At 40.6% G+C, this 20,866-nt stretch overlaps 1 protein-coding gene across 3 annotated transcripts in view; it reads left to right on the top strand.

The window, feature by feature from the left end:
* Positions 1–20,866, top strand: part of PALD1 (phosphatase domain containing paladin 1) — a 127,482-nt gene that overhangs the window by 90,292 nt on the left and 16,324 nt on the right. For all 3 annotated transcript variants that reach the window (XM_026713536.2, XM_087932330.1, XM_026713537.2), the window contains exon 19: positions 18,248–18,403. In XM_026713536.2, the coding sequence (XP_026569321.1) occupies positions 18,248–18,403 (156 nt within the window). The remainder of the gene's footprint in view (positions 1–18,247; positions 18,404–20,866) is intronic.

The following is a 20,866-nucleotide window of genomic DNA, read 5'->3' as shown; positions in this document are numbered from 1 at the left end:
TTGTTATGTAGGAATTATGTCATTAAAGCAAAAATAATATTGCAAGTGTTTGTAGCTCAGGGTTGACATGATGGGTCTTTGGTGCTCTCTAAGCTTGTTTGTTTTCTTGCAGACATTTCATTACCCAAACTAGGTAACATCATCAGTGCTAGTAAGGAGTGCAGCAAATCTGACAGCAAACTGCACTTCTTACTAGCACTGATGATGTTACCTAGTTTGGGTAATGAAATGTCTGCAGGAAAACTAGTATTGATCCTCCGCTCTGGGAAAAAAAAAATACTTTTTCATTTCTGTTCAGGAATATTAGAAGAGTACCTCTTCTATAAATAGTTCGGTACTTTCGTCATTTTTTTTTAAGTGGTCAGGGTAAGCAATTAACATCCAGACATCAGAGAAGTGGTTGGTTGACTGAACCTGTTTTGGATTTTCTTTTAACTGTGACATTGTCTGTTTCTAATTTGTGGTTGCTGATAGTTACAGCACGTGTTGATTAACATCAGACTTTGACAGTATATTTGGTTGTGTGTCTTAGGGTTTTTGTTAATATGGAATAGAACACTGACATACAGACAATATTTTTTTCTCTTAATACGATTTTATCATACAAAATACTGTATAAATCTTAGTCTATTATCTGTTTTCTATTTCTATTCTTATTTCATCTATAAAGTATTCTTATATTCTATTTCTATGTTCTATTCCCGTTTACATAACCTTATGCTTTTTTAAAAATCTTAAGTACAGTATTTGTTAGTTCTTAGTATTGTAAATATTCCCCCTTTCCTCAGGTTTAGGTGAGAATGCTGAGAGAATGGTCCATTGAATAGGGCTTCTTACTGAATTTATGGCAACAATCAAATCTTATCGTTATGATGGTCATAACGGTCGTATGATGGTCATATGATGGTCAGTATAAGGAGGGCAAGGTATAGTCAGTTAAAAAGCATAGAAAATACATCAGTCTAAAGAAATGGGAAAAACTGGAAAGTATAAAAGATATATGCTGTATATATGCGCGCGCGCGCACACACACACACACACACACACACACACAAGTCTAAAAATATAAAAGAGCTGGGAGCATTACAAGGGTCTAGGGCAGGGGTCTGCAACCTGCGGCTCTGGAGCCACATGTGGCTCTTTCAGCCCTCTGCTGATCCCACCACTGGCTGGCCCCTCCCCTCTCCGTCACTCCTTGCCTGGTCTCAGAAGTTAAAGGTAATGGCGGGGGATGGAGACTTGCTCCATATTCCAGAGCTGGAGGTGGCTGGGTTGGGAGTAAGTGACTTCAAGATGGCCACACCCACCCAGTCACGCCAGTTGTTAAAATTATTGGTTCCCAGTGTTTCCTTTTCTATGGGAAACTGGCCCAGACGGCTCTTTCGAGTGTTTAAGATTGCAGATCCCTGATTTAGGGGAGCCCAAAATGTAGTAGGTAGAAGACCATGGAATTATTGGCAACAATAGGATTTGAACCAGATGTGTAGTTCAGCCCAACACATAGTAAATAAGCTGCACCAAAGTTTCCATGCCTTTTAATCTGTTTCTTGTCATGTGGAATATTTTTGCTGTGTGTCCTGTTACTTGACTTTCCCTGTGTGGAAAAAATGGAAACAATAAACCAGTTTTAGTGGTTACTTTTAACATTAACCTAGGCTACCTGTCTAGAAAACAAGCTTTGAGATTCTGGCATGAGGGGGAAAAGGGGTTAGGGTATGATTGAGGGGTAGAAAATGCTGCTGTAAATAAATAATCACCACCTGGCCAGTTATCTTCTCTTTCCCCACCTCTATGTCTTTATCAATTAGATATATTAATCTTGGAGCTTTGAATTGTCATGCTGCCTGTGTGCAATTTTGAGCCCATGGTGAGGGAGTGCAGGAAAATTCATTTATTTTATTGAATTTGTTTTACCAATTGTATAACAATTGTGTGCCTATTCCACACTGGCGACTAGGTAGTGAGTGGAGGGTTAAAACCAGACCAGACCTAGAGTACACAATAGCAACAGACAGACAATGTAAACATATGGGCAAGGTCTAAAATAATTCAGCATCAGTGGAGGAACACAATTTCCCTGCCATCCAAGCTAGCCCGGTGCTAAACATGTCATTACATGGAAGTTTTAAAAGGTAACTGTAAGCACAGGGATTCTAGCTTCATAAAAGAGCCACGCTGGAAGATGAAGGAAAATTTAACTATTTCCTTTTCAGCCATGTTTTTAAAGAACTCCTCTCTTTTTCTTATTAGTCTAAGAGGTTTTTTTTTGCTTTCTTTAAAGGTAAATAAATAAATAAATAAATAACCTTCTTTAAAAGTATTTATAGCGGTACCGATAGTCTGCTCCAAGTTCTGTTCACTAATTCTCTTCATTACCACATTTGCCTGATGATTGCAGAACATTTTATAATACTAAAGCTGAAATAAATAACAAAGAAAGACTTGAAAACAGGATAAAGAAAACCCCTGCTCTAAGGGTCGTTCTTCAGATCCTACATTAAAAGTGTTTTTGAAAAATGCTACCTCCCCTTTGAGGAATTTTAATTTGAATTAGGTTAAACATTCAACCTTGATTTAAACATGCCTTTGTGTACTGTCCTATAATTGTTTTTCTTGGGAGGAAATTACGAATAATTCCATTTTTGAGACATGACTTTAACTCTTTGATTTTTCCTTGAATTGTACCTCTATCACATGGAAATTGATATGTGGACAAAAAAAAAAACCTGATTCTCTGTGTTCTATTTATAGTTAAAAGACTTCAATATTAGAGAGATAAGTAGTTGGCTCCATCTGCTGAATGATCCCTAAACTTAATATTATAAGCATCAAGCAAATAAAATACTTATTGATATAAATCAGCTGGAGATTATTACAGTGAAGTATGTCCATCATTAATTGAAATACTTTGAACACATTTTTATGCACACTTGTTTGTCTGTGTGGATAAATGTCCTATATGTTCTCTTCTGTTTTGTTTTAGTTGTATTTATTTAATTATTTGTTTTGTGTCATTAAGGGAGTGTTGATTCTTCCACAACCACATATTCCACCCCACATCTGTCCCTAACCTAGTCTCTTAAATCTTTCAACAGTACACGTACTGCCACTAATTTAGTCCATTAGAAAAAGGGATTTTGGCTTAAAGAGTGACCTTAAATTACTTTAAATAGACAAAGAATGGCTTCTATGACTGTACCTCTTCTGCTGGACCCACTAGGATTTATGGGTGGGTGAAAGATCTTTAATAATCCAGATACTTATCTACGGTTAGCACTAATAAAGCTTTCTGAAACCAAATGCTGACCAAATGCTGGACAGTGATGCCTATGAATTGTGAGGGATGTATTTTCAACACATCTGGAGGGCATCTAGCAGCAGGAAACAAGAAGGTTGTTCCAGTTTGGGTTGAGTCTCTCTTTAAGTGCTGAGATTCAAGAAGCTATAAAGAGGCTGAGCCATCACAGGAGCATTGAAGAGAAGTTGGAAGAAACTTTATTGGATTCCAGCGGTGGCTCTAACTAATCGTTGCTTCAGCTGCCTGGAACTTTTCAGCATAGGATTTTTATTTGGACTAGGCAGATGATTTTAGTTATATTTCTGTCTGCAACTATGCAAGAGAACCAGACAACTTAGAAAATGTTTACCATTTGGAATAGGTTTAAAGGAGGAAGTCAACTTATGGTCCTGTAGGATGTTTCCTTGAAGATGTTCAAAAAAAAAATTAGGGTGTTTCCTTGAAGATGTCCCAAAAATACAGGGTTTCTGCTTGCTGTTTTTTTTTTCAAAAGACAATACTGAACTACCCACATCTGTGACCGGTTGTATAATAGCAGAGTCCTAACCTTATTGAAAAGATGATCCATCTCCACTGAGTCAGCACTGCCTTTTCATAGCATGAATAGCCATGGAAGAGACTGCAAGGCTGTTTGAGTCCCTCCTTTTTGAATTCAGCTTTTGGATTAGAGGAGTTCTATGGTTGTAACTTGGGAGATCTTCCTCTCCCCTTTTTGCTAGCTTCCCACAAATGTAGCCATAATTATACAAGAGTTTCTCATTACCAACTGTGGGCAACTCATTGGGAGCAAACCCTAAAACATAATTCATAACTAATGTCATCTGCTTCTTGTCAACTTGGATCTGAGTGTATGCAGTTGTTTAACTTTCCATTCAAAAGAGAGCAAGTTAAATAAAATGAATAATATGTTGCCTTTGTTATACTATTTATAATTCACTTGGTTTTTGTAAGCAATGGTGCTATGTGTATTCTGTAGAATTCAGTTATATTTAATGGAACCAAGTCTGGATTAATATGAAATAATCACACATACTCACAGACAATAAGGTTGGGAAATGGGCACGTCTCATCAAGGCAGAATCTCATCTTAGGTTTGATCATTTCTGATCCACAATCATAACATCGGAAAAGGATCTTGCAGTTCATCAGGTGCTTTGCTTTGGAATTCTTAACAAGAATTGAGATCTATTGATCAAATGTTTCTGACACTTAACATTTAGACATGTTAGCAGTGTTCCAATATTTGAGGAGCTGCCACAGAGAAGAAGGGGCCAAGCTATTTTCCAAAGCACCTGAAGGCCAGACAGGGCATAATGGATGGAAACTGATCGAGGAGAGATTCAACCTAGAACTAAGGAGAAATTTTCTGACAGTGAGAGCCATCAACCAGTGGAACAGAAGTTGCCTTCAGAAGTTGTGGGCGCTTCATCACTGGAGACTTTCAAGAAGAGACTGGACTGCTATCTGTCAGAAATGGTGTAGGGTCTCCTGCTTGGGTGGAGGGTTGGACTAGATGACTTACAAGGTCCCTTCCAACTTTGTTAATCTGTTTTTCAAAACTCATAGCAATACAGACTTTGCCTCTAGAGCTCTAGGCCCACGATGGCGAACCTATGGCACGTGTGCCACAGGTGGCATGCAGAGCCATTTGTGTGGGGACACGAGCCCCAGCCAAACTTACATGCATGCGCCTCCCAGCTGATTTTCGCCCTCTTAGAGGCTTGAGAGAAGCCTCTGCAGCCTTTGGAGGCCGAAAAATGGGTCCGTTTCATCACTTCCTGTATTTCCGGAAATACCAGAAGTGATGAAACGGGCCCGTTTTTCGGCTTCCAAAAGCTGCAGAGGCTTCCCTCAAGCCTCTGGGAGGCCAAAAAAGGCCTCAAATGGGCCCAAAATCAGCTGGGAGGTACAAAGTACAGGTAAGGGGGAGGCAGGGAGGCTCGCATGCTCAGGGCGCGGGGGAGACTGTGTGCATTGCCTTCTGTGTGCTGGCGCATGAGCACGGGCATAATTTTTGACACAGGAACCCAAAAAGTTTAGCCACCACATCTTTAGGCTCTACAGTTGATGCTAAATTGCATCATACGGCTCATATTTGTTCATTTTCTTATTTCCGTGCAACCATAGTAATCACAGTGTGGGATACAAAATAGAATTAAAACCATATAATCCCAACATGTTAAAACTAGGATGATCAGCATAGCAACAAATGTGCATCAATGAAGATTCGATTAAAAACTTCTTTGAACCAAAAGGTTTTAGTCTGTTCAGCAAGCAAAGTGTGGAAGGTTTGGTACAGATAGTCCTCAATTTTTCATTGAATGGTTTTTCAAAATTGCATCTTGCCTTGATTGGACTTAGAGTTACAATTTTTGTTGATGATGTTTTGGACTTGATTCTCTGCAGCCAAAGGCTGTTCCTGGGAGAGTTTTTCTCCAGCCAGAAGGTAACCAGGATATTGGGGAAAAAGTTGGAGCTATAAAGGGACTCTTACTGATTATCTGACTGTGTTGCCTTTGTGCCACACCCCGGGTCATCACACCATGTTTGTTCATAGTTAGATTCCAAGTTGCAGTTGATTTTATTTCCAAATTAAAGCTTACAATGCCATCTGCTTCTGATTCCCTTCTTGCCACAGGTTCCTTTCCATTTAGGGCTCCCCTTCTGTCACCCAACATCAATGTACCATCAATGTATCTGAAGAGAGAAATACTCACCTGAAGCCTTATCATTGACATTTGACTGTGTGCATGATGCTCAGTCTTAGTGTGTCACTTACAGTGGGCAGCAGCATTGTTATTGTCTGGAGAGATCCATGCATTCATTTCATAGGCAAGTTGGTGTAATACAATGGTTGATTTGGATGAGGAAATTGAGGCTGAAGACTCCACTCAGAAGGGAGCTTGCTGAATGAGCGTGGCCTATTACTTCCTCTTAATCCAATTTATCTTATGGGGTTGTATCTCTTGAAATAAAATTAGGTAAGGTCCTTCTGTGCGTACGGTGGTTCCAAAGACAAGATGGGATATGAAGTCAAGGAACAAAACCCAACATTGGAAATCAATATGTGCTTTACAAACCAGGCACAATATTTGTCCAAACAGTTCCCAAGCAAAAGAAACAACAACCCACGGCTCTTTCTACAGCTGTAGATGCTTAATTTATTTTTCTGTTATTTTCCTTGTCAAAGGTTTCCCACTGGGATGCATTAATAATTTTAATTCCAGCATCAATTATATTCTGGCGTTCCTGTCAAACACACAAGCCATTTGCAAATGGGAACTGGAAAAAAAACAGGGGGGCTTTCTTAAATGCATAATTTTCATGCCTGGTGAGAACAAACAATAACATTCCAGAATGTCGTGGAAAATGCCATTTTGTGCCCGTTGTTTATATTTCTGAAGATCAACCACTCTAAACATTCTGCTCTGCATTCTGAGATAAATTAGTTTAAGGATGTTTGGAAAAAGACGTTTTTTTCTGCCCTTCCCTCTTCTGCCACCTGTTCCCTGAATTTTCAGAAAACGGGAGGTATAAATGCTGATATTTAGATGCTGCAGGGTGACACCAAAACGGAGCATGGCATGGCATGGCAAACCCCTTTATATCAGATTCCTGTGAATGATGTTGGTATCAAAGAACCACCAACTCTGAATTTCTACTAAATCCCAATTCTTTATATACTTAAATGTGTTGACGTTTTCAGTTGTTTCCCCTATCACATCCAATGATGGAAGATGGAAGGATTTATATTCCTTGGAATCATCTGGTCATTAGCACTCTCTCTCTCTGAGAGTCGTTGAGGCCACATCTGTGTCCTCGTGGTCACCTAAATAACGCAAATGGATATGGAAGTGCTTCTTGGAAGGGCTAAAAGTTACAACTCAGTCCTTTCAGCTGTTCCAAGAAGGTTCCACACGACTCTCAGAAAGAGTGCTAACGACCAGATGACTGCAAGTAATATAAATCCTTCCCATCTCCACCATTCAGTCAGAACCGAAGAAGCTTCTTGGAGGAGAAGTGAAATGTCTTCAAGGAAAAACAAAGAAAGTCCATCTGCCTCTTGAAAAAGCACCTTTGGGAACTCCGGAGTCTGCCTAGTTTTAGCCGAATTATTGTCACATACCATATCTTTGCTGAGATCGTTACATGTTACTATTCCTTTGTTCTTTCTCTTTTCCCCAATATCCTGAATGAGAGAGAATGGAGCCTCAATAAATCTTTCTTTAAGGGCAGAATAAGCTCTTAAGTCACATTGAAACCATCAGCAGTTTTGGAAAGTGAAGTTTAGGTAGAAGATTTATGTTTCAGTAGGGAGCTTTGTGTTGGCATTCATTGTCCAGCTAGTGGGAAAAGCACTAAAAGGGGGCACATTCCCTAAAGCTGGCTGGGGAATTCTGGGAGTTGAAGTCTTCCAGGCTTAAAGTTGCCAAGGTTGGAGAGCCCTGCCCTAAAGTACTTTGAGAATGATAGATGAGAGGGGGGCCTATCAGCAGGGAAGAAGGAAGGCCCTCACTTAGACCATAATAGCTTCCAACCCTTTTGTAGAAAGACATACACACATATAAAACTTTAGTTTCTAGCCGACGAGTTCTCTGCTAAGGAAAAGAAATAGTTTTTGCAGGCTGAAATCATATTTCAGATGTTATCCCCTAAACATCCCCTTATTAAATCCTCTAGTTTTATTCTTTTAACAACTACTAAGCATTTATTAATTTTTTAAAAAAAGAATCCTCCTTTGTGTTTTACCAATCAACGCAAAGTGGAATTGCCATTCAGTTCACCCTAGTGGAAAGTGTCATACATTAACTCAGTGGGGTGATTACTTGGGTAATGAAGAGTGACTGAAATGGGACACTCGTTGGGCCATTTGTCCAGCAGCTTCGCTCTTTCTCCACTTTCTCTTTGAAATAATGACCAACTTTCCCTTGCAACTTAGTTGGCCCCATATCTCGTGGGGATGCATTTGCCCACAGGCGCTGGGGCCAGGATGTTAGTGGAACAAGGTTTGCCTGGTTTCACCTATTTATTGCCACTAGATAATTTGTGACGAGTGTCAACCAGAGGTGTGGTATTCAGCAGGTTCTGACCAGTCCTGGAGAACCGGTAGCGGAAATTTTGAGTAGTTCGGAGAATCAGCAAATACCCCTCTGACTGGCCCCACCCCCTTCTATTCTCTGCCTCCCAAGTCCCAGCTGATTGGCTGGGTCTTGTTTTGTTGCCCTGCACAGGAGAACAGAGCTGGAAAGCAGGTTAGTGGGGTGGAGAGGGAATGGAGATTTTACAGAATCTTTCCTTGTCACCCCCACCAAGCCACGCCCACAGAACTGGTAGTAATAAAATTTTTGAATCCCACCACTGGTGTCAACTATGAGTAGTTCTCAACTTAGAACAATTCGTTTAATGACCATTTGAAGTTACAATGCTGCTGAAAAAAAGTGACCATGTTTCACACAACCGTTGGAGCATCCCCATGTCATGTGATCAAATTTCAGACACTTGACAACTGGCTCACGTTTTTGAGGGTTGCAGTGTCCCTGTGATCACACTTTGTGCCCTTTTGATTCACTTAACCTGTGTTACTAACTTAACAGCTTCAGCAATTCACATAACAATTGTGGCAAGAAAGGTCGTAAAATGGGGCAAAACTCACTTAACAACTTTCTTGCCTTGTGATAGAAATGTTGGACTTGGTCGTGGTCATAAGTTGAGGACTACTTGTATTCTTTTTAATTGGTATTTATTTATGGCATTTTATGTTGCCGTTTGTATATTGATTGCCCAGAATTACTTGGGATAACATGGGCAGCCATATAAACTTGGTGACATAAAATAAATAACAATTGCTAAGAGTCAACGCCAACCTCTTGGCACAGAATCACAGTTTTAATTGGCCAGGCTCCCCAAAGCAGAAATCTGCTAAAACGTTTCCTTAGCAATTGGTTTTGATCAAGAAAATCAAAGAAGAAGCATTTTGATCTCTTTCTGAACCTGTAAAAGACCAAGCTCATGACCTCTGCAAGGATGGTGAAGAGAGAGAATGTGTGTGGGTGGGTGGGGGAGTCACTTTCCTAGGATTGCAGATAGCTCAAAGCCATGAATGCAGCATAGAAATAAAATGTTGGGTTGCACTGGGTCGTACAGCAATGATGAACATGAGCTGAATATGAGAAAGCGAGGATACCAGCCTGGCCACTGCCAGTTACACAAAGGGTTAAGAACTGTATACAAATTATAGGCCCAATGAATGCAGAGTTTTCACTCAAGGCACAAATGATCAGCTTTAAATTAATCATATTTCAGACAACAGTATGCAAAGAGCAAGTTCTTTTGAGAACTCTGATGGTAGGGAAAGGTGAAAAGAGAGAGAAAAAAGATGATTAGAAAGATGGACAGACACAGCAGTGATGAGTCAACCTAAAAGATCAGGTTGGGAACAGATCCTCCTGGGGAAGTATTGCCTGTGTAGTTGCTAAGAGTCAACACCAACTTCTTGGCATAGTTGACACAGCTCCTCAAAGCAGAAACCATCTCCTGTGGTCTAGCCACCACATTATGATCAATTATGAGATGGAGAATATACTTAATACCTTCATTTAACTGCTGGTTTTGGAACACAGATATATAATCTGTGCATTGTACTCATGGACATTGAAGTCAATTTTATATTGAAACGTATGATTTTGGTAGTAAATGCAGCTAGTCCAGCTCTCAGATTTGTAATTTTTGAATCAACCAAGGCAGTTTTTGGTCACATGGTACCCATATTTTTGTCTCCACATCTTCCTACTCTGTTTCTTCCTTAAGATTTTTATGTGTAAGCCCACAGTAAAAATGGAGGGAAAACATGTTCTATAGCTTTATATGCTGCGTTGAAGGACTATTATGAGCCACATCTATACATCTATGAGCCGTGGTGGTGCAGTGCTTAGAAGGCAGTACTACAGGCTACTTCTGCTGACTGCCAGCCGATTGCAATTTGGCAGTTCTAATCTCACCAGGCTCAAGGTTGACTCAGCCTTCCATCCTTCCGAGGTTGGTAAAACGAGGACCCAGATTGTTGGAGGCAATGTGGTGACTCTGTAAACCGCTTAGAAAGGGCTGTAAAGCACCGTAAAGCGGTATATAAGTCTAAGTGCTATTGCTATTAGGAATTTGACTATAGAATGGGACTGGCAAACATTCTAAGATTTGGTTCCAAACATGTAGCCATTGTCTCATCATCTTCTCATCATCTAACACCATCACCAAGTACACCACACGTAACTCAACTGTACCCCAAAAGAGCAAGAAGAACAGGAGAATTTTCAATAGCTGTTCTTGCAACTTTGTTCTGAAAAGCCAGAGAGAGAAACTCTGAAGTTAAAATGGGATTAGTTCATTGGTGGGAATATCATATTCTACCATAAGTATTAATGATCAAGATTTAAGATTTGAAACCACTTAGTAACAAGTACGAATTTGGCCCTTTGTTATGTAATACAATAGCCATTAATGCATTCTTTTGCAAAAATCACTTCTGCAGCAAGTTTGACTTCTGGTGACTTCGTATTTATATCGAACTTCTTGGCAACATTATAGGACAGATTTGCTATCCTCTGTTGCTGAGATGCTGTTTTCTTTTTAATTAGCACCCGGGTTCAGTTTCAGATTCCTTGGCAGTTTCCCATCCAGGTACTAACCTTGCTTAGCTTCCAAGGCCAGACAAAGTCACTAGTTTCCCCCCCCCCCACATGTTAAAACATCTTTAGAAAATTGCACTGCCACATACTCCTTTAAAATCTTATCCTTGAAGAAGTTTGTAGGTGTCAACACCGTCAGTGGCATATGGCTTTCCAGACGATAATGGGAAATTGTCTTCTTAATTACTACATAGTTTTGTTAATTAATCCGCATCCCATTTCTCTCGTGTAAGACTCAAGAGTAAAAAAAATGACTTGAAAGCAAATAATATAAGAAGTGTGATTCATAACATATGGAGTATACAGATTTCACTTAATCAAAATCCAACTGAGGTGGCATAATCACTGGGTTACTATAGATGCTACTAAAGTTAATATTTTATTATGTCTGTGTTTAGTTGTCTAAACAACCGCCCTCGGCATTCACATGTCAAATTTTATTTCTGGGTGTCATTCCTTACTTTCTTGTGAGCGCAGTTATGTAGTCTTATAATTCCCTTGAAGTGTGCTACTTCAAGATAATTCCTTAAACATGGATTGATGGGTTCCTTGGGTAGAAGCGTGTGTGCGCAAATGAATGCGTATAAGCATAAAAGGCAAGCAATATTAAGCTTAAAAAGAAAATGTGTCTGGGTCCAGGCAGGCCTTCTCTTTTACAGCATACCACCTTGCTGTTTCAAAACACTCAGAAGAATTCAATGTGAAAAATGTCAGTGATCATTATTAAAATAAGGGACATTCAAATTGTCACTCTACAACTATTTTTAACTTGCTGAATAGATATAGTCAGAGGAGAACTCTCTTATTATAGACTAAAAGCGTCCTACTTGCTCGTGTGATTGATAGCTTGCAGATATTCTACCTGAAAAGAACAGAATGGGGCTAATAATTCATTTATCAGAATAATGAAGTTGAAAGGGATCTGGGAGTTCTTATAATCCATACCCCTGATCAAGAGGTCTGTAGGGTACATACATAAGCGCACCAATGTGCCTACTGTCCCTGTCCTATTGTTTCTTTTATTTTTCTTATACGTATCCATGTATTCATAACTATGTTTTTATTTATATCTGTTATCTTGTAAGCAATTGACAAACCAAATAAACAATAAATAAATAAATAAAGATGAAGACTCTATACCATTCTGGATATATTTAGGCTGCCTAATCTCTTCCTAAAAACCTCCAGTTATGGTGGACCCACAACTTCTGAAGGCAACCCATTTGTCAAGGGCCGGTGAAATCAGGAGATTCATGCCGTTCAAATGAGTATAAATATGTCTTGCAAGCTTAAGCTCTCTACAAGAATCTGACTAACTAATGGTCAAAGAAAATGAGTGCGAGATAAGATAAGGCATTCAAGGAGGGCTGGACTTAGATCTCTTGGGCACGCAGGGACTCATGACTTATGATCCATTTGACCCCTCCCTCGAGCTAGCCTGGTCATCTCCTACCCCACACCATTCCACTGATTAATTGTTAGCATTTATACAGAGTGTAAAATTTCAAAGAAACTGTCCAAGGGTTCTCTTAGCAATAAGCACTATTTTTACTTTACAAGGTGAAAGTGACAGCGCGTCTGTCTGTTCTCCTGAAATTCAACCTGCACTCATTTGCTACTTCAGACAGTCAATTTAAATGTTGTGGTTCTTAGAGGCACCTGCCTGATGTTGTTTCTGAGATCTAGTCGCATTCTACTAGAGCGGCCTTGGATACCAGGGAAACTCACGTACACGTGGTTTAAGAAGAACGGTCTTCCAAACAGCCCATTTAATATTTGCCTTGAAATGAGTCTAGTAAGTTTGTCCATATGTGGCTGCTGAGACATTTTCGTAGAGCAGATTTTCATAGGTAATAAAACATCCTAACTTCAGAAGTCTTTACCATAATTGGATACTAGGCCAAAGGAGTGAACTGTTGAAGTATCCAATTAGGATTTTATTTGGATTAAGTACACACATGCAGAAATATGGCTTGTTTACATGTCCGCAAGTATCCTTTCATCCTGCGACTGTCAGATGGAAGCAGGGCATCCAGCTGTAGGATCCACTATTCAGTGGGGTTGAGACACGAAGAGCTCTCTTTATGTTGCCCTTCTTGACTGTCTGAAAGCAAGTGGATGTCTGTTTGCAAGCCTGCAGAAATGTGTGGTTTAAAAACCAGACAGAATTCTGGCAAATGGACATGACAGTGGAGGTAGGAGACGGCAGATGCTTCAAATAGGAAACCGTATAGTAAGATCAACTTACTACAAAATAATGCATTTGGTATCTTCTGATTCTTTCTGATCTTCTGGCAGTTACCCCACAGGTCCATTAAGTTTTCAGCAAGAGAGATCACAGGACACTTCCGCCTTGGCTTGTAAGGCTGCAGCTGGGCGTAGATATTTCTGAAAGTTACAGATACTGCACGGGTGTTAAAATAGAATTAAATGTCTCTCTTCTATCTGGTTAGGGTAGCTGCTGTTGGGCCCATTTTCCAGCAGAGAAATCCGATTCTAGACTAGGTCATTTCTTTACCACTTGAAGGCTTCCGAGGCTTTTGAATCGTATCTGACTCCATTTCCTCCTTCCACTTAATATTTTTTTCATCCAAAGAAAATAGCTCTTTGAAAAAATTCTGATCTTAATGTGACTTGAAAATTGCATTTTCAAACATTGATATGATTATTCCCCAGACCATGAACTCCTTTTGGACTTAAAGAAGGAAAAGCAACCCCTCTTAGTTCTCATTGAAGCTGTGCAATTGTATAGGTGATCCTTGCTTAAATCCTTGTTCAGTGACTGTTCCAACTTAACAACGGTGCTGAACAAGTGGTAGTTATAACCAGTCCTCATAATTTACTTAGGTTGCATCATTTTCTTAGTCACATGTTGAGAATTACTTCACTAAGCCTCCTGGTCATATGATGTGGTGTTTTAATACCATCACTTATCGATGGGAATTCCAGTCCCAGTTTCCCTCATTAAGTGAGGATTACCTGTGCTCTGTCTCTCCATTGATCAAATCATAGCTGGTTATTGACTTACGACCACAACGAAGCCCAACATTGCTCTTGTTAAGTGAGACTTTTGTTAAATGAGTTTGGCCCCCATTTAATGACTTTTCAGTTGTTAAGTAAATCTCTTAAACTGATAAGTTAGTAACACGGTGGTTAAGTAAATCTGGCTTCTCCATTGACTTGGCTTGTCTGAAGGTTGCAAAAGGGGATCCTATGACCTTGGCAACACAGCAACGGTCATAAATATGAACCGGTTGCCAAGCCTCTGAATTTTGATCCCCTGGCCATGGGGATGCCGCAAAGGTCATAACTGAATAATAGCAATAGCAATAGCACTTAGACTTATATACCGCTTTATAGCCCTCTCTAAGCAGTTTATAGAGTCAGCCTATTGCCCCCAACAATTTGGGTCCTCATATTACCCACCTCAGAAGGATGGAAGGATGAGACTACCCTGAGCCTGGTGAAATTCGAACTGCCAAATTGCAGGCAGCTGGCTGCAGCAGAAGTAACTTGCAGTACTGCACTCTAACCACTGCGCCACCGAGGCACATAATAATGGTCATAAGTCACTGTTTTATTTCCATTATAACTTTGGACGGTCAGTAAATGAACTGTTGTAAGCCAGGGACTACCTGAACTTCCTGTAGCAGAAGCAACGTTCAACAGAAGGGGTTATTGGTCCTTCCCACCAAGACTTTGACTCTTCTCTGTGCAGTCAGTTTTCATACACACACACACACACACACACACACACACACACTAAGTGAACCTTTTTGAATAAGGTGCTGTGAATTCTGCATTTGGAAAAACCCCAGTGCTGCTTTAAATGAGCGCACAAACTTAATTTAGAAAAAAAAAAAGTGCCCCTCCATCATCAGATTGCAGTGAAAAGCAACCAAGAAGCAACTTCTCACTTTCTGCACGTGTTGCTGCTTTTAATGGACCACCATCGCTCTGGCTCTTAGCAAGGAATAGCGGCCTTTTCCTATTTTTGTTTCTAAAACTCTGCCTCCTTTTTGTTGGCTTACAAGTGGGAGTAAGCCCAACTGAGTTGAGTTTTACTCCAAGGTAAGCAGGCACAGCTTTATAGGCCTAAGCTTGGCCCTTTCTAGACAAGGAACTCATTGTGTTATGGGTTGGCTCATTCGCTGATTTTTATGAAGGCTCCAGATGGCCTTTTCCCATTTGTGAATCTCCTTTGTTTTTTCCACCCTTTCTCCTACTGCGAGGCACCCATGAAAAGAGAGAAAAGGTGGAGTGGCTGCACAGAATACCTTTTGTCTGGCCGTGTTGATGCCATCTGTTTGAAGGCCCCCTTTCCCAGATAATTGCATTATTTCCCCCAAGCTTCCGACCTCTTGCTTGCTTGCTTTCCGTTCCATTCTATGAAGCTTTAATTGCTAATTTCTACTTATAGCAAAGTAGTTACTGTGAGCTGGAGGCTGGGTGGTGTTTACATTCATCCCGAAACTATGAATATGGATACAGCTACGTCGCCGCCGTTGTCTACCTCAGTGATTGCTGTTGTGTGGTCATGACTCAACTGAGGTCAAGGCAGGGACAAGAAGAAGAGGATAAGGCTAATTCTTGGTTGCTGGGTTTTTTTTTTTTTTTTCAGGAAAAGCAGCACTATATAAAACAAGGGTTCAATTTATAGCTCGAAATCTCAACTGCCTATTCCTGGTTCTTCCCTTCCTGCCCTTTCCACGTTTATTAAAAAAAAAAAAGTGAATGTTTGCAACATGTTTTTTTTTTTCTATTTCAGGGGTCTCGGTGTCTAAAGAAAGAAAGTTTTAGCATGGAGCACAATTTAATGGGAACTTGGATGACCATATTTAAATATGACCCAGGGTTAGATCTTTTCCTAAAGTCGCTGGTTTTGCCAACGGGAGTTGCTTTATTATTAGCTCCTGAGGAAAGGGGAGGTTAGGGGAGGAACATTGCTCAAAGGATGCTAACCCTGGGTGGTTATGGGACTATAATGCTGCTTTGGAGATTCTAGCAGGAGAGTGCAGTTATTGCATATCCTTCACAGAAGATCAATGCACTCCTTCTATCTAGAATGGTTGTCCTCTTTCAGTGGAGACACCCCTTCGCTAGCCAGAGCAGCTGAGTCAATCCTAGAAATCAATGGAGTGACAGATGTCACAGCCAGATTGTCCTTAGAAGTCTCCTTACTATGTTAGCCCAGCCTGAAGGAGAGTCTTTCCCTGCCTTCAGGTCCATGCAGTTAATGCACACCGTGTGTCTTTTTAGGTTTCAGGGATGTGGCCCTGGACGCTGCCCAACAGAAAATCCTGTCCATTTCCTCCACTTTAGAATTGTGGATTCGATTCTCTCAGTGGGCTTTGGGAGTTGGCCTCCATGTCTGAAGGAGTGTCCTGACTGGGGTAGCAGGATCCAATCTGGGTTGGTCACCGGGACCAGAGGTCAGTCTTCCAAGCTTTTGGACTCATGCTGGAGCCCATTCTCAGGGAACTTCTCTCTCAACAGAAAGTGTGCTTTGGGCTATGCATAGTATTTATGGGGTGCCTGGTTGCATGTGGGTTTTTAGTTGCTAGTTGTGGTGTTGATGGCTGACTATTAAGTTGTTGGCTGTTGTTTCCTTGTGCTGCCAAGTCTTTGGCTCCTAAGTACCTGATAAGCTGGTGATAAATCATCACCCCTGTTGACTGACAAGGAGACTGGGCTCCAGCACGGCTCCGAAAGCTTGGAAGAGTAGGTAGGACTGACCAAGATTGGATCCTCCAACATTATCCTGGGACACGTATATTAGCTTTCATTTGTGAGACTGCGATAGGCTGAAGGGGAAGCTTGCAAACTGCTGCCAGATTGGGGTATTTATTTAATATGGACAAATCTCAAATAGCAAGGTTGAACAAAGTCTGAAGGAATTTTTTTTTTCAGAGTCACTCTCACCTTGAGTTTGCAGAAACGTAATTTTCTTGGGGTGGAAGAATTCAGGATTGAAAAGAGATCGGCAGACACACCTGATCTAGGGAACTTTCATCCAGTCAACTTGGTTCATTTCTCTGCCCCTCCCCCCCAAGAAACTAAACAACATGTTGTGCCATCGCCCCCAATGCCAGCGCTTTCCTTGACCCTTTCAGTGGATCAGTGTGAGAGAGCCAAAATCAACATCTGGCTCGAGGTGTGTCCTTGCTAAGCAGAAACCCTTCTAAGCAGTTGGGATGGTATTAGAAAGAAAAGGGGTGCCGCCAGTCCCAGCTTAGCCTCTTGTCAGTGGAGTGTAGTTCTGATTTAATGTTTCAGATACAAAACATTTAAAGGGTACTTTTGTGCCATTCCGAATGACAGATGTATTCTTAGCTTTTATGGAATGTGTCAAGCTTTTTGGCAGTAAACTACATCTGAAAATGCACAATTCTCACAGCGTCTTTTTCCCTAAAGATTTATTGAGATGATTCAGTTCTGCAATTGAACTATTTCCTTTCTGGAACCCATAAATCCCTGTATACAGTAGGAAGGCTTTTCTTTGTGTTTCTAACTGTCTTCCTTTGATGTGATGGAGATTTTTTTTCCCCACTCATACAAGGGATATTTTCAATTCTCTATTCACATAATGGTTCTGGACTATCACTCCACGAATCCATTCCTCTGTATCATATGACACATTTGCCATGCTTGTATTTCACTCAACTGTTGGTACAACTGTTAGCTTTATAGATCCTTAAAACCCATAAGAGGTTATGTCACACCGAGTTGAATCTAGGAACAGTTCTTCCAACTGCATTTTTGACTTGACACTGATAAAGATCAGGATTGTGTCTGAAATTTCATGCAAATTTCGTGTGTGTTGCATTACTTCTGAACTGTGGATCTTTCAGATATGTTCCATATATGTAGTGTGTGTGTATGTGTATATATGCATGTATGTATGCATTCATGTATGAAATCTCCAAATTGAACTTAATCCATTTTTGGCAACAATGTGGATATGGTCTGCCATTGCTGATGGTAGGATTTTTTTAAAAATTCATCCTGGTACTCTCTCATCCAAAAGCTAACCAGGTCTAATCAAACTTTGCTTTTGACATCAACCATAGTTGAGTAGGTGCTTACCCCAACTGTTCTATAGCTTTTCATCAGGAAGTTATCCCCAGAATTGTGTCTGAGCTGTTAGAGTTGTGTTTTGATTTTTTTTTTTCATATTCTTCGTTAAAATGAAAATCAATCTGCCCATCTAAGAGTTGAAGGGCATCTGATTCCCAGCATTAAAGCCTTTTAAAATTACTGATTTCAGGGGAAAACTGCAAAGGAGGAAGCTGAAGTACAGACCTTACAGCTACGGAGCCTGCAATTCTTGGAACGCTATATTTATCTCATTCTGTTCAACGCCTACCTTCACTTGGCCAAGAAAGACTCCTGGGAGAAACCTTTCAGTATCTGGATGCAGGAGGTCAGTAGTCTTCAATGCCAACTGATAGCACTTGGATAACACTTTGTAGATTTTAGATTTTGATGGGCAACGCTAACCTTAGTGAGTGGGGGAGTTAAGGCAGGCAGGAAATATCTATATCTGAAGATGAATTTGCTCTCAGCAGGATTCATGGTCTATTTCCCTTTCTCGCAGCTTAGTTAGTCTAAACTTGAACTTAGTCACATAGTTTCTGGATGTAGTTTTTCAGATCAGAACCTGTTGAGATGCATACATTTGTTTACACATATTTTGAAGCAGTATAAGGATCCTTCGATAAATAGATAACAGGATGCAGTGAGAATCTGGATCTAAAACTTCAGACTCTCAAAGACCAAGATAATTAGGTTTAATGGGGAGAGTGGTGTGATGGAATTGTGGTAGAGTGAATGTTTCAGGAGGAAAGGAAGGACTGAATAAACTGATTGGATGGAATTGATGAACTGAGAAGTTTAAAAGCCAAAAGACAATTACCGGATGAATCAAAATATCAATATGATAGAAGCAAGGATGATTTGCAAGGACAGAAAGACATGGAGGTGTGGTGTGCACTGCTGTAAGCTAATTCCTCCTCCCTTCAGTTTCTTTGGTTTATTACTTTGTACTCGTTTTTCATAATGTTCGTAGGAAACAGAGTGGTGGGTTTGTATATCTTTACTACAAGGCACTTGGGTGTCCATAAACAAGTGGAAGGAGAAAGAGCCAGCAGCCTCTGGGTTTGTTCCTTGGCTGAAAGAAAGTCATGGGTATGCCACGATTGTTGGGACTGGAAAGACAGAATAGAGAAGGAAACAAAGCAGGTTGACAGAGAGTGGTTAACGCATGCTTTAGGTGGATCAGTGCCTCCAGATTGGCAGGATTTAATGGGACGGCCAAAGCATGTCTTGGACATCTCGGAGGAACTTAACATCTCGCAGGAACTTAACATCTCGCAGGAACTTAACATCTCGCAGGAACTTAACATCTCGCAGGAACTTAACATCTCGCAGGAACTTAACATCTCGCAGGAACTTAACAGCTTCTGGGTTATAGGTTCTCAAGTAGACTTTCTTATAAGTAGACTTTCTTATAGACATGCTTATAAATATGTCTCGCCGGATTTGGCATTTTAGTCCGCCCTATCAAGTCCTTCCCCAGGACCTGGGATAGGCAGATGTTGTTGTTTAATAAGTTAAAGATATTTTTGCAGGATGTACAATAAACTGGTCTAAGTAAAGCTGACATTTACAATTGATTAATGCTAAAAAAAATTTCTCAAGGGATGCTCCGTATGATTTTGAATTGCACCCAAAGCAGAGGTGGTATTCAGCAGGTTCTGACCAGTTCTGGAGAACCGGTAGTGGAAATTTTGAATAGTTCGGAGAACCGTCAAATACCACCTCTGACTGTAGATTTTACAGTATCCTTCCCCTGCCACGCCCACCAAGCCACGTCCACAGAACCGGAAGTAAAAAATTTTGAATCCCACCACTGAAAAGGATCTATTACTGTTAGTACTATCTTTGTTTTCTTTTGCCATAGTCATTCTATTTCTATTTACAGTTCTTTTTATTTTGTGATTTTTGTCTAGTTCTTTTTCTTTTCCTCTCTCTCCAGATATTGCAATGTCCACTAAACTTTTTTTGTCTGTCTTATTGACATTTGTTAAGTCTGGGCTATTGTGTGGCAGACGCTTGTTTTCTTGAATTCTAAAGTCCCAGAACACTTTAGCTTCTTCATTTTTTAACGACTTCATCTGTGTTGCCGCCCCATCAGTTTTTGTCACGGACAAGTAGTATTTCTTGCAGATATTCCAATGCGCCATTGTTGGCTGCTGTCGCCCTGCCTTTGTTTGTAATCACGCTATGCAGCCTTCTTGCAAAAGCTGGCTAGGTGGTCTGCCATTTCTTCAGCTTCTTTGCAGGGACAGCACTTGTTGTCTTCTCAGTTCTGGTTATATGCATTTGTTTTTTAAGACTTGGTCTTGCACAGCCAGAATTAGCCTTTCTGCCTTTTTCTTCAACTGTCCTGCTCTTGCCAGGTGGTGTTGTTTCTTTGTTTGCTCTTTAATTGACATTTAAAACATGGGTCTTGGTGCTCGAGTATAACATTCTATAATAGGCTCCATGATCTTGTTGTGAAGCGATATAGCCATGATGGTGAACCTATGGCACATAGAGTTCTCTCTGTGGGCACACGAGCTATTGCCCCAGCTCAGCTCTGCCACGCATGTGCGCACACCTCCCGCCAGCCAGCTGGTCTTCAGGTCTCTGTTGCACACACATGGAGGGCAGGGCGTATGCATAGGGGGTGCATATTCAGGGGCTATGCACATTTATATGGGATGCATGCGCAGGGGCCGCACACACACACACACTGAATTTTGGGGATGTGCATGCGCTTTGGGCACTCAGTGCCAAAAAGATTAGCTATCACTGCAATATAGTTTTCCATCAGTGGGATAGC

This window comes from Pseudonaja textilis, chromosome 4 (assembly GCF_049901715.1).
Source record: "Pseudonaja textilis isolate UNSWEBS1 chromosome 4, rPseTex1.2, whole genome shotgun sequence".
NCBI classification, from domain to species: domain Eukaryota; kingdom Metazoa; phylum Chordata; class Lepidosauria; order Squamata; family Elapidae; genus Pseudonaja; species Pseudonaja textilis.
The sequence above is the reverse complement of the archived record's forward strand: the minus strand, read 5'-3'. Positions and strand labels throughout refer to the sequence as shown.